Source organism: Salvia miltiorrhiza, chromosome 2 (assembly GCF_028751815.1).
Source record: "Salvia miltiorrhiza cultivar Shanhuang (shh) chromosome 2, IMPLAD_Smil_shh, whole genome shotgun sequence".
Classification (NCBI taxonomy): Eukaryota; Viridiplantae; Streptophyta; class Magnoliopsida; order Lamiales; family Lamiaceae; genus Salvia; species Salvia miltiorrhiza.
In genome coordinates this window covers 19,804,178-19,819,002 of record NC_080388.1, presented here as the reverse complement: position 1 = coordinate 19,819,002, position 14,825 = coordinate 19,804,178, and the positions used below count along the sequence as shown (strand labels likewise).

Here is a 14,825-nt window from a genome sequence, read left to right as displayed (position 1 = left end):
GGTACGTTTATTATTCTAGCAAAAAGTTAACATTTAATTGACGATTATAGTTGAAATTAATATAATATAAACTCTATTATATCAAGTTAATTTATTTAAAAAATAATTATATTATATTAAAATAATATAAATAATTTAAAGTCCCGTCGAATTTCGACGGGTTATACACTAGTAACTTAGAATAGTGCCAAAACAAAAAGCAAGACTATATATAAGTATGAAGAAAATTGTAAAGAAGATAAACAGAAAAAGGAAACAAATATGAAAGGAAAGAGAAAATGAAAAAAAAAAGAAGGAAACAGACGAAAACAAAGTGGGGAAGGAAAGAGAAAGGGTGGGGTCAGGCGGGTCCCAGGTTTTCTGATTACATTACACATTACACATTGGATATATCAATGCCTCAATTGGCGGGAAACTAATTATGCCAAAACTTGGCATTAATATGCGGTAGATTTTTAATTTTTAAATATTTTTTATTTATCTTCAATTTTAAATTTTTGTGTTTTAGTTTAATTTTTTACTTATTAATTAATTAGAGTTTCTTATACCAATTGTGTATAATCATGTTTAGCATTATCATTAAGAGAATATTCAAGCAGTCTACACTTTAGGTGGAAAGCAACATGGTTTGAACCCTCAAATATTAACAAAAATTAAAAAAAAAAAAAAACACTACCGTTCCCCCTTCCAAGTAAAAAAATTCATGCTTAGCATTTAATTAAATTTTATTAATTAACAATAAATTATTAGTTGATCAATTCATAAGTAGGGTATAATTCTAAAAAAAATTCAAATTTCATATAATGCTAGGGTATGTAATCATTTTAAATTTTAATGTGTAGTGATAAATATTAATTATGTTACTCCCTCCGTCCCATGAAGCATGACTCAGTTATTTTCAGCACGGGAATTAAGAAATTGATATTTTGTGTGTTAAGTGTGGCAGGTGAAAAAGTGAAAAGGTGAATGAAGAGTAATTTTTTACCAATTTTAGAAACAGGTCAAGCTTCGTCGGACAAACCGAAAAGGAAACTGGGTCATGCTTCGTGGGACATGGGACAGAAGGAGTATTATATAACTATAATAATACTTTTATTTTATATGAATATTTATGAAATAATAAAATTAATATTGAGAAATGTTAGAATACAAATTGTTTTGGAGAAATCATTTCGATTTAATATCATTACTATATATAATAATAGATTCAAAGTCTCATATAATTTTTCTCTCCTGCATGCAATATCGTGAGCTTTTTTTTCTTCTCAAAATCCTGTTCTTATATACAGCCATCTAATCACTTTTATAATAATTTTTATTTGTTTTTATATTTTAAATTATAATTTTTTCTCTCTTAAAACATGAAAATTTCGAATCCAAACATGAAAATTTCCCTTATATTATAATTTTCTTATTTGCTTTTTCTTTACTTTTTAATTTTCATTTAATATGCGCATACCAAATTAAAGATCATGACAAGATTTTTAATTTAATATTCAACATCTAAAAAAATAGATTCAGAATAAAAAAGTTATACTACAAGTTAGGAGTTTCAAAATAAATTATTTTTTCCCTCTCTCTTATTTAATTTATACAAAATAATTTTTACTGCACTTGAAAGTATTATATGTTCGAGGATAAATTTGATATCTAGAATTCTATTCTTGTAGAGCTCGGTGAAAAAAAAAAAAAAAAACCAAGATAGTTGTTCAAATAATATATGAATTGATATTATAATTTTTTTAAAAACATATTTATATTTCAAAAATATTCACAATCTTAACCTCGAGTCTAAATTATAAAAAAACAATTATAGTATGTGATTTTCAATTTAACACTACCAATTCAATTATTTGATTGTGTATTTTATTCAAATTATTAAAATAGGTTATTTATTTTAAAATTAAATTTAAATCTAATAATAGACTATTTGATTTGATTTTATTTTATTTTATTTGACACAGTTGATGATTTGATTTTGTTTAGTTATAAAATTATCTTAATAAATAAACTTTTTCAATAGTTTAAATAAACCAAGCAACTGAATTGTGCAGTGCCCAATTTGAGTATTACTATACACTAGTATACCTTGAGTAGTAGATAGATTTCATTGGGATTTGAATGGACGCTACCGCCGCTGAATTCCCTAGGGTTTGGCCCTAAGTTTTTCGCTGAGTTTCTCTCCGTTTTGACGCTTCCGGCGCTTCTTCCCGATGGCGTCCTCTTCTCTGTCACCCTTGGATCAATCTTTTCCACCGCTTCCTGGTTCTCTTCAAGCGAAGCAACTGTCTTCGACTGGAAACAACGCCCTCTCGGCGAAGCCCTCGAACAACGCTCCCGCGAAGGAAACTTTATTGGCTGGAAAACAACCAGATGAAAGAAAGCCGCAACAGACCTCTGAAACAAACCCTAACCCTAACTAGGGCTGGCAAATCGTGCGGGTCGGATCGCTATCGGGTCGACCTGATATCAACCCGACCTGATAAGGCCAAACCCGAACCCGACCTGATAAGGGAATGCTAGAACCCAACCCGAACCCAACCTGATACACCTAAACCCGAACCCAACCCGAACCCGACACGAACCCGATAACAACCCGATTTGAATCGGGTTGACACGACCCGATAGCGACACGATCTGATTACGACCTGATAACAACCCGATTTGAATCGGGTTGACACAACACGATAGCGACACGATCTGATTACGACCTGATAACAACACAAATTTGATTTGATTCATTCACATGAATAATAATATATAAAAAAATACAAAATTCATCACATATGCTCAACAATCAACATATCCAATAAATCAACAATTCAACATATGCCAAACTAAAAATCCAATCAATATAAAGCATTAAACCAATAAGCTTAACAAAATATAATAAGCTCAAATGAAAATAACAATGCATCAACCAAGAGTCGTCAATTCCTAACATAACTACAACATAATCCAAGTGAGCTTAACAAATCAAAACATAACTAGACTAAGTGACAGCCTTCATGCAACAGCAATAGTGGAGACCGAAGAAGATTCGGTTTGAGGTTCATCATCGCCATGTAGAAAGTCTTCGGCTAACTTAGATGCTGGTACTTCGCTTTTGAAGGCTTTGAACGAAAAAAAAATATGAATTAATATTAAATATATATCAATAATATAAAATGTTAACATTAATAACATAAAAAACTCATACCTTTTTCTTCAAACAACCAATCTCTAGTGCAAATAAATGATTGAAATTTGAAATGAATGAAACCCTAAGGCCTAAACTAAGAAATCAAAAATTTTAAAATTAAAATAAATATTTAATAAAAATAATAATATCACTATCGGGTTACCTGAATCCGACCCGAACCCAACCCAACCCGACCCGAAATTATCAGGTCCTTATCAGGTCGACCCGATAAGGACCCGAACCTTATCGTACGTGTTACTAACCCATTAATTTCGTGCGGTTTCGTGTCGTGTTTTCGTGTCGTGTCGAAAATTGCCAGCCCTAACCCTAACCATGCTAGGGTTTCTTACTCTTCTAAGGTAAAATCCACCATTCCTAAGCATATGGATGTTCTGGCACAGGATTTCTGCTCTCTACACCCCATCAAGAAAAACAATTTGCTCACTCTTGAGATTCCTGAAGAACTCTTTCAACAACAAATACAGAAGTTTAAATTTGCGTTGCATGCTCGTCTTCTGCTGCAAAAAAGGGGACTCTCCAAGATTTGCGGAAGATATTAAAAACGAACTGCAAGCCCTTTGGGGGATTTCCGCCCCTTGGCAGGTTATTCCAATCGGCAAAGGCTTTTTTACCTTGAAATTCTCTGGAGAACGCGATCTGGCGATAGCTAAATCCAAAGCTTATTGGAAGCTTCGTTCAGGAGTGCTTAAGATTAGAGAATGGACACCTCTGTTTAATCCGTACAAAGAAGCTGCGAATCTGGCACAAGTTTGGCTCAGGATTTATTATCTTCCTCACGAACTGTGGCACCCTGAAATCATCTCGGGAATTACTCGTTCAGTGGGTTCGCCTATTAAGATCGAGGGTTCCACTTTTGAGGGATCGGTGGGACATTTTGCTCGCGTGCTCATCGAGATGGACGTTTCAAAAGACATCATTTATTCTCTAAATGTTAAAAGAGGGTCCTCCTCTTTTGAGATTGAATTCGTTTATGAAAATCTGTCGTACTTTTGTGGTATTTGCAGGAAGGTCGGACACTCCTCGGATAAATGCAGGCGCAACAAAGAGGACAAAATGGAAACGGTTAGAGAGGCCCCAACAGTCAAAGATACCAAAGACCAACAAAAAACCGTTGAGGAGTCAAGGAAAACAGCTCATAACTCACAAGGTCATAAAGCCTGGCAACCCCGAGCGGAGGTTCCAACTAAAAACGGGTTTGAAGTTCTTACGGAAACAGCTTGTGAGGAATTGAATGTGGAGAGTCAAGAAAATAAGCATCAATCCACGGTGGTGGATAGAGTACACGCTCCTTCTGCTGCTCCTGATATATTGGCTAGTTCTGGGAAGGAAGAAGTTTCCGATAAGGAAAGAGTAACTATTGAGGAGGTTGAAGAATCCGATGAGGAGTTCTTGGAGAAAGATGGAGGGGAAGAGAGTAACAGGAGCAAGGAGCATAGTCGGGAGTCTAAAGCTGTTATGAATGAGGCGCAATTTGTTCATGCGGTGACAAGCCTAGTCTAGGAGGAGACGAGTTGGTTGCAGGAGAAGGAATGCCAACTGGCCGACAAACAGGTCCAGGAGAAAATTTTCAAAAATAAAATGGACGCGGTCCTGCAGCAGCCGGATAAAAGAGTTCTTCGATCAAATGCTAAGGCAACTGGAGGAGTCCAACCTTTGGTGAAGGGAAGGGCTGCGATGACCTCTACTAATAAGAAGAAAGCCTCGGAAAAATCGGGTTTGGGAGTTGTACAGGAGAAGCTCAATAACGCACATGCAGCGGGCCGAAAACCTCGGGATTTTATTATTGAAAAAGAAATCAGCCCGTCGATACGCACAATGGCCAATGTGGCAACTAAAAGTTGGGCGGAAGAAGTGGAGAACGAGGAAAACTCCTCGTTGGAAGGCGAACTTCGTCAATGAATATTTTATCTTGGAATGTGAGAGGGTTCAACGACGATGCTAAGCGTGCCCTCCATGACCATTGCTCAAGATTTTCTCCTATTCTTATAGGTATTTTGGAACCCAAGAAGGATGTTTCGAAGGTTCCGCTACATTTTTGGAAGTCGATTAACGTCGTTCCTATTCATCAAAATTTTCGGTCTGGTATGAGTCCTAACATTTGGGTCCTGGCAAACCCGCTTGTCAATTTTTCTTTAGTTTTCTCATCCACTCAAGTGGTGATTCTTGATTGTTGTTGGTCTTCTCGTACGTTCCGCGCGGCCTTTTTGCATGGGGATTGCTCCATGGTGGTGAGAAGATATCTCTGGTTAGAGCTTCTAACGAACGTGGTGGACAACATATTTTTCATTGGTGACTTCAACGCGGTGAAGGGTGCGCTTGAGCGCAAGAGTGATTGTCTTCCAAATGCCTCTGCTTGTAGGGAATTCTGTGACTTCATTGACGCCTCAGGCTTTGTTGAATCGAACACCTCTGGGCTTTTTTATACTTGGTGTGGCAGGCGAAATCTCCCTTCGCATATGGAATCGGTTTTGGATCAGTTGTCTCTTTTCCGAGGGTTTTGCGTCGATGTGGACTTCATTGAATACCCATGTTCTTCCTCGTATTGCTTCTGATCATTCGCCTATCATTTTGCAATGCCAAGAAAATGCGGTCCCAAGAAGAAGAAGCTTTAAGTTTTTGGATATGTGGCTCTCACACCAGGATTTCCATGACTTCATGCAAGTTTCGTGGCAGGCGCCGACGAAGTCTACCTGCCCTCTTTATAATGTTATGGCGAAAATCAAACGGTTTCGTACCGAGCTCAAGGTCTGGAATAAACAAGTTTTTGGAATGTCGATGAGGGAATCTCTCAATTACAGGAGTCGCTGATGAAGATTCAGTTGAAGATTGCTGATGAAGGTTATTCCGACTTGCTTTTTGTCCAAGAAGTCGCTGCCCAGGCGAGGATCGGCACCTTGCTAACACGTAAGAGCAATCTCATGCAACAGAAAAGTAGAGTTCGATGGCTTAAAGATGGTGACAGGAACACAAGTTTCTTCCATAAATCTTACAAGATGAGACGCAAGAATCTGATCCTTTCTCAACTCAAGATTGATGGTGTTGATACTTTTGAGCAGGACGTTATCTCTTCACATATCGTGGATTTTTTCTCCAAACTCTTTTATGAGGTTACGACCAATACTGTTATGGTACAAGATATTCAACAAATTGTGGAAGCCATGGTGTCTCAAAAGCAGAATGAGAGTCTGAGCTGTATTCCAGAGGAAGAAGAAATTAAAGCGGCGGTGTTCGATTTGGCGAGCGATGGTGCTGCTGGACCGGATGGCTTCTCGGGCACGTTCTTCCAGAACTGCTGGGACACCATCAAAGATGATATAGTGGTCGCTGCCAAAACTTTTTTCATAAAGAACTATCTTCCTCAGGGGCTGAATTCTAATACGTTGATCCTCATCCCTAAAAAAGAAGTGGTGGAAACGGTGGCGGATCTGAGGCCGATCGTTCTCTCCAATTTCTTTTTTAAGGTTCTTTCGAAAATTATTGCTACTCGGCTTAGTTCTGTGGCTGCTGATAATGTGACTCACAATCAGTTTGGCTTTATTCGCGGACGGCTTATACACGATTGCATTATGCTGGGATTGGAAGGTGTCAATTGTATGAACAGAACCTGCAAGGGAAGGAATATGGCTTGCAAAGTGGATATTAAGAAAGCTTTTGATACCATGAGTTGGAATTTCATCATGAGCGCTATGAAGGCGATGGGTTACGATCATACTTTTCTGGGATGGATTGCCACTATCTTTTCCTCTGCTCGACTTTCAATCCTTTACAATGGGAAACTTTGCAGATATTTTCCCTGTTCGCGGGGTGTTAGACAGGGAGATCCTCTCTCGCCTATTATTTTTGGCATCGCGGAGGACGTACTTAGTAATCTTTTTTTGAAAGCGGTTACTGCTGGGCAGATTGAGCCGATGAGGATGAGCAGGGGTCAGTTGTTCCCCACCCACCTCCTTTACGCTGACGACGTTCTTATCTTTTGTAAGGCGACGATGAAGAATGCAAGAGCCATTCGCGACATCCTTCACTTTTATGGTTCGATTTCGGGTCAAATCTGCAGTAAGGAGAAATCGAGAATTTTCTTTGCTAAAGGAGTGTCTCCCTGCTATAAGCGCCAAATTACTCGTGCTCTGGGATTTCCCTGTGGAAGCTTACCTATGATTTATCTGGGCGTGCCACTTTTTGTTGGCCGTCCCAAGGCTTCCCACCTTGCTGCTATTAAAGATCGTATTATTTGCAAGTTCTCTCGATGGAATGGGTTGCACCTTTCAATGGCTGGGCGTCTTTGCCTGGTAAAATCGGTTGTCCAAAGCTCCATTGTCCACACCATGATGATTTATAAATGGCCACGTTCGCTCATTCAGGAGATTGATGCTGCATGCAGAAACTTCATTTGGTCGGGAGACATAAGAAAACGTCCTAAGCACGCTTTTAGCTGGGATAGGGTTTGTGGTATTAAGGAGGAAGGAGGTTTGGGTGTTAGATCGTTCACCATGATGAATGAAGCCTTTCTGATGAAACTTGCTTGGAAAGTCATTCTTGGAAGTCAGTTTGGCTTCAACATCATGAAGAGTAGATATCTTGACTCTCTCGGTCGTCCCCGCAAAATGGCGCTTGCTTCTTCGGTTTGGGGAGGTGTTAAACAATTTATCCCGGAGCTTATAGATGATTCCTACTGTCTTCTTGGAAATGGTCAGACGATCTATTTCTGGCATGATGATTGGCTCGGCTACACTATTGCAGATAAAACAAACATCCCTAGTTTTATGAGGCATCGACTACAGCAAACGGTCTCGGACTATTTTTATGATGGGGTCTGGCATTTTGCTCAGGAGTTTGTTGATGAGTTCCCTGATATTGTCTATGACATTCTGATCTTGCCGATTGGAAACGAGGAGGATGTCCGCCTATGGAAGCCTTCGATTCATGGGGAGGTTACTTCGGCTCTTGCCTTTGCCTCTCGTTGTCATCGTTTTCCGCGTGTTTCGTGGGGTACCTGGATTTGGGAAAGGTTTATTCCTGCTCGCCGATCCATCACCTGCTGGCGGGTTATTCTCAACCGCCTTCCCACTCTTGACAAAGTGATTAGGCAGGGAGTTATCATTCCAAACTATTGTCTTTTTGTTTTAGAGATGCGGAAGATTTGGACCACATTCTTTGGAATTGCTCTAAAGTTCGACCTATTTGGTGTGCTTTGCTTAGCTGGTTTGGTTTGGCCGAAGGCTTGGATTGTCACGGGGTTCATGAGTTGCTGGTGTTTGCGTGGTCGGTGCAACTGAGTTCGCAAATTAAAAAGTTCTGGAAGTTGGGAGTGATTTCTTTAATCTGGGCTCTTTGGGCTGCTCGGAATAAGTGCCACTTTGACGACAAGGTTTTTGTTCATCATGAAATCCTAGTTTTCCTTAAAGCTACTTTTATTGAAGTAGATAATTCTTTCCCGAAAATGGGGCATATGGACAATAAATGGAATGATTATCTTGTTATTCGGCAGATGGGTGTTCGGCTGAGAATTCGTTCGCCGCCTGAGATGATGTCGGTCTATTGGTCTCCTCCTGCTCATTTATGGCTGAAAGCGAACACTGATGGTTCGGCGATGGGAGCTCCGGGCCGTATCTGCGCTGGTGGCGTGTTTAGAGATTGGCGGGGCTTTGTGAGAGGGCGTTTTCATGTGGAGGGAGGGCTGGGCTTCGCTTTTGAAGCCGAGCTGCTTGGAGTGATCACGGCGATTCAGCTGGCTCATCATTGGGGGTGGAACAAGCTTTGGCTTGAAGCCGATTCTTCGTATGTTGTTCATATCCTTTCCACTAAATCCACTCGAGTTCCATGGAGATTCAAAGCAATTTGGAATCAAGCTCTTTTGCTTTTAGATAATATGGATTATAGGATTTCTCACATTTTCAGAGAAGGAAACGTCCCGGCGGATATCATGGCTAGTCCTCACACTCCGGAGGGATGGTGGCCGTTGGGAGTAGACTGTATTCGAGACGCTTGTGGTGCGAGATTTATCTGGCCATAGCCATGTTAGATGCAAATTTTAAGTTGGTTGTTAGAGGGATGCGGTCCCGCTTTTTGGCGAATAGGTGGTGGGCGTCCGAAATTGGGAAGTTTGTGAGCGGTGAGGCAGAGATCGGGCACCAGGAACTGCTCCCTCCCTTCGGCAGCGAGGCATTCGCGTTGGGTAGAGCACCAGTTTGAGAGCGGCGGTGTTGGGAAGATGCTGATCCTCCATGTTTTGGAGCATGCGTTGATGTTGGGCTTCATCTTGAAGTTTCTTTTTTGCTTCTTTTCTGTTGTTCTTGTTGTTGGTTTGATTCGCTATAGGCGACGGCGTATTACCGGCCTATTTTGGATCTTCTGTGTTCGGTGTTCGTGGAATTCTTTATGGCGACGGCGTATAACCGGCCATAAGCTTTCCATTTTTTTCTTCTTTTTTTGGGCATGGGGCGACGGCGTATCACCGGCCCTTTGCTCGTGTTTCTTCTGTGGAGTCTGGGGCGACGGCGTCTCACCGGCCCTAGGCTCCTGGGCTTTTCTGAAGTCAGTTGGCGACGGCGTCTCACCGGCCTCCTGTTTGCTTCAGTTTTGGTTTTCTAGTTTTGGTTTGCCTGAGCCGGGTTGGTTTGGGGACGATGGTTAGGCCGGAGTTCCTGAAACCTTCTCTTCCGCTCTCTTTTTCGGTTTCTTTTTTTTACGAGCACTCTTTTTCCTTCTTACGGTTTTTCCCATAGGGTTTTCTGTAAGAAGGTTTTAATGAGGCTCGGCCCTTAGTCTGCGTCCCTGTGCTTTCAAGTGTTTTCTATTTTTTTTTTCCTTTTTTTCCTCTTCCATAAAATCGCATTTTAATAATACACTAGTATACCTCCCGCGCTATGCATAGCGCGGTGAATGTGAACTTAGACTTGCACAAAATATATATATATATATATATATATATATTATAATATTAATATAAACTAATAAAATTAAAATTTAATATCATAATTATTTTTTGTAAAGTGATATAATACTTTAATATGACCATTATAATTTATACAAAAAATATAACATGTATTTATATACAAATATTGTATCACTTATATTGGGAGTTTCTATAACTATACAAATGAAATCATATTTATCGCATAAAATAAGTTGTGTATAAGTTTGTAATGTAACATTATGAATTTGGTATGAAAAGTGATGAATTAAAAAAATCAACCTATGAAATTTAAATTCTGGACCAAAAATTCATTTAGCAAAGTTATAATTTCACCAAAGATCTTCATAATTTAAGGGATAAAAATGGTTGCTATAAGGGATGAAAATAGTTGCTATTAAGCATATTGGTCCTTGGTTTGTTCCTTTGTCCTCTGGATGTAGTCACTTTTGGGCTACATCTCTGTATGGTTTTGATCTATTTGATTTTTGTGTTTCTATGTGATTTCTATTGGGTGTTGTTATTTTTGGACAACGTTATATATGAGATATTGGTTGATGCTTAATTTACAGGTTGAGGGTCTGCTTAACCCCTCATCCCTCGGATGTTTTTTTTAAAAGCATATTGGTTCTTGACAGGCCATATCTCAACACATATTTTTAAAATATTAATGAACACGTAAAGATATCCGAACTTAATTTAATACCTATCAAAGATAATTGTATGGATACAAAAAAATACATACATTAATAAAAAAAAATAAAGAAGCTGTTGTAGTTAGAAAGCAACACTAATTTTGAACAAATTAATTAAAACATGTAAGATTTTATTTATCTCTTATAACTTTTGATTCAATAAAAAATGAATTATTTAATCTTGAATTTAATTTTCATTTATTTGATGATTAAGCAAATATTGAAAATTCAAATTAAATTAAGAAAATAATAATATCTGAAAACATGTTTTTAGAATATTTTTTTTATGTAAATAATTTACACATAATTTTAGACTCAAGTAATAAAGATTATTGGGAAAAGGTGCATATTGGCCCCCGAAGTAGTAGCCCCTATAGCGTATAACCCCTCTTACTCACTGTGTGTGCAACTAAACCCTTGAACTCCGAGAAAAGGGTGCAAATTCCCCCCTCTGACCTAATGCGTTAAGTGTTCGTTAACGTTTGGGTTTAATTGCACCCTCTACTTCAAGGGTGGATCTGCACCTTAATTTTTTATTATTATTTTTTTTAATAATTTCAGCAACCCACCTCCGGCATCAACTTAATCGCCCCCCGTACTCTACGGCCCCAACTTACACTTTGTCAGCTCGCACGCGCTCAATCTTTTGATCGTCGACTGCTTACCACCGACATGCAGCAGCATCACCAACTCCAGATGTGGACCTGGATCGAATCCTGCTTGGTCCAAATTCATATCCGTATTTTTTTACTTAGGTCAGGATCGAGTCCTAAATCCATTAGGTCCAAAAAAACGGGATTCATGTCCAGATTCATTAGATTCACAGGGTCTTGAGTCCTGACCCAGATCCATTCTTTTTTCTCTTTTAAAATAAATTTACAAATATTAAATTAACCAAAAATAAAATCATAATTATTATCTAGAGTTTTAATAATTATTCAAAAATAAATAAATAAAATTTAAATATATATTATATAGATAAATATATACACAATTAATATCATAAGATAAGCCTAAAAGGTTAAGGTGTTGGAGGAGATGCTATTGTGCGGGGCGGTGAAGAAACTAGAGGCGTTGCTGCATGTAAGCGGTGGGCAGTCGACAACCAAGAGATTGGGCGCGTGCGAGTTGACAATGTGCAAGTTAGAATCGATGAGTACGAGGGTGGTTAAGTTGATTCCGGAGGTGGGTTGCTGAAATTATAAAAAATAAAAATAAAAAATTAAAGTGCAGATCCACCCCTAAAGTAGAGGGTGCAATTAAACCCAAACGTTAACGGACACTTAACGGCGTTAGGTCAGAGGGGGGAATTTGCACCCTTTTATCGGAGTTCAGGGGTTTAGTTGCACATACAGTGAGTAAGAGGGGTTATACACTATAGGGGCTACTACTTCGGGGGCCAATCTGCATCTTTTCCCAAGATTATTTAAATGTAAACTTTCAATAATGTCCATCTAGTTGAATTTATTTGCTTCTTAAAAAATAAATCTATTTACATATTCTTCTATGTGTATATATATGTATATAATATACCACTTGGGAGAGGTTCAAATAAGAACCACTAATAAAATAAGAACGGAGAACCATTTTAAGCCATTCGATCATCAAGATCTACGGTGGATGCATCATCTTAGTGGATGGATGCAGATGCTGGGTCCGAATCCTGAAGGGAGCAAAAAATTATTTTTTTCGGATGCATTAAATTTAATAGCGGATGCATTAGTTTGTATAGCAGATGCAGTAATTTTTTTGGTTCTTATGTTCTCACGATAATTGTGGTTCTCACTATAACCGCACCCTATACCACCTATGTGATACATTTAGATTATGGAGTTAAAATATAATAATATTAAAATTTACCTTTTAATATTTATGAATTTAAAATAATACTAATAGACAACATAAATGTTTACAACATCCTTTATAACGTGGTTATTTTCTAATTCCCTTCGTAACATAAACTATAAATATATATTTTGATATCTCTTGATAACTTAAACCTAAGATGCGTATTAAATATTTCTTCATAAATCAAATTTGACGATATTTAGAAAAGAATTAAAATAAAAAAAGAGAGAAAAAATAGTGAAAAATTGATGGGATAAGAGAAAGAAAAAATGGAAGAAAAAAATGGAGGGAGAAATTGAATTATAATGCTAAAATTGAATTTGTTTTGAGAGGTAATAATTTTTTAGGGGTTTTGAGAGGTAATAATTGAAGGCACTTTAGAAGTTCAATTATTTAACATTATTTTTTAAAAGAGTCAATTATATTAATATTATTAATACTAAATTTGTTGAGTTTCTTTAAAAATATAATCTAATCAATTTTGATATTTTAAAAAAGTGACGGCTCTAAATTACACAATTTGATTGAAATTGAGTTACTATATCATTAAGAAAGAATAAACCACTAATGCGGTTTTGTAGTTTATAATTTTTTCACTCCAATTCAAATTACACACTTGTAATTAAATTAAATTACATTTACTTTGCTTTTTATATATATAAAGAAGTTTGAGAAAATAATGAATAGTAAAACACTTTTTAACACTACAAAAAAACGCCGAAATACCGGCGGCGGAGCTACCGCCGATAATTACCGGCGGCCCAACGACGACAAACAAGGCGGGTCGTTTTTTGACATTTACCGGCGGCATTTTCGCCGCCAGTAATTACCGGCGGTATTTATAAAATACTTTAATTTAACTTTAATTTTAACTAAATATACACATAATGCCGCCGGTAATTAGCGGCGGCAAAATGCCACTGGTAACTGTTCAATTAAATTGACCCAGATCCCTTTTTCACGCAAAACCCTTTCCCCTCACCCCCCCACTCCCTGCCGCGCCTCCCACCCCCAGTCGCCGCCTCGCCCCACCCCCAGCCGCCGCCGCCGCCGAGCCACCGCCGCTGTCAGTCCACCGCCGCCGGCCAGCCACCCCTGCAGGTCTTATTTTTCTCTCTTTCTCTTTATCTCTCACTTTCACATCTCATTTTCTTTCTTTAACATTTCAGTTCAACGACGCCGCTGCCGCTGCCGCCATCGCCACCGCTCCGCCGCCGACCACTACCGTACGCTTTCGTTCTCGCTATTTTATTTATTTATTAATTATTTTGTTAGATTAAAATTAATATTAATTAGATTAATTTTAATTAATTTATAATATGTGAAGTATGATTAATTTTAAATTTGTTTTTACTATTATTTTGTTAGAATCTAATTAATGTTAATTTGATTAATTTTAATTAATTTATAATATGTGAAGTATGATTAATTTTAGATTTGTTTTTACTATTATTTTGTTAATTAGAATCTAATTAATAATTGTTGGAGTTTGATTAATTTTAAATTAAAGCTTGATTAATTATAAAGCATGATTAATTTTAAGTATGAATTTGTTAGAGATTTATTTATGTTAGATAATTTTGTTAAATGAAGTATGCTTAATTGAATTTTAAGTATGCTAGTATGTGTTTATCATGAAATGATATGATATTATATATTGTGGGATAGATTTAATCAATTTCTTAAGGATCTTCTCCCTTCGGGATAGAAATTGATTATTTATTAAGTATCTTGTTAGGTCCGGAGGGTCTCGAATAAGTGTATGGAGGGGGGGGAATACACCTATAGGCTATTTTTCTGAAAAATAGAGTGATCTCAAGATAGAGATCAAAACGAAACTTTACACGCAAACTTAGACGCCTGTTTACTGAAAAGAGTTTTGACCAAACAGAGTTGACGACTGATACTGAAATACTCTTCAGTAATGAGTTATCAGTTAAGTCACTGGAACTTAACTGATGCATGTTAAGACTTCAGTCGAGTTTGCTAAAACAGAGATGTTACAAGTCTTCCTGACTATCGGAGGATAGATCAGTCAGACTGATAACATACGCAGCGGAAATAACTTTGTTTCGTAATAGCCTGTGTTGAGCACGTTGTTAGTCTAAGGTTTCTCTTTGCATTTAATCAGTATTCAGTTTATCAAATGTAAGAACACAAGTAGGAAAGT

General features: G+C 37.7%; 1 protein-coding gene across 1 annotated transcript; it reads left to right on the top strand.

Moving 5' to 3' along the window:
* The first annotated feature begins 6,009 nt into the window (after window positions 1–6,009).
* LOC131008106 (uncharacterized) lies at window positions 6,010–8,475 on the top strand. The gene has a single exon (XM_057935005.1). The coding sequence runs from the start codon at window positions 6,010–6,012 to the stop codon at window positions 8,473–8,475; it is 2,466 nt and encodes an 821-aa protein (XP_057790988.1).
* The last annotated feature ends 6,350 nt before the right edge of the window (window positions 8,476–14,825 follow it).

Coding starts and splice junctions, on each gene's coding strand:
- LOC131008106 (XM_057935005.1), top strand. CDS start 6,010: ATGAAGATTCAGTTGAAGATTGCTGATGAAGGTTATTCCGACTTGCTT.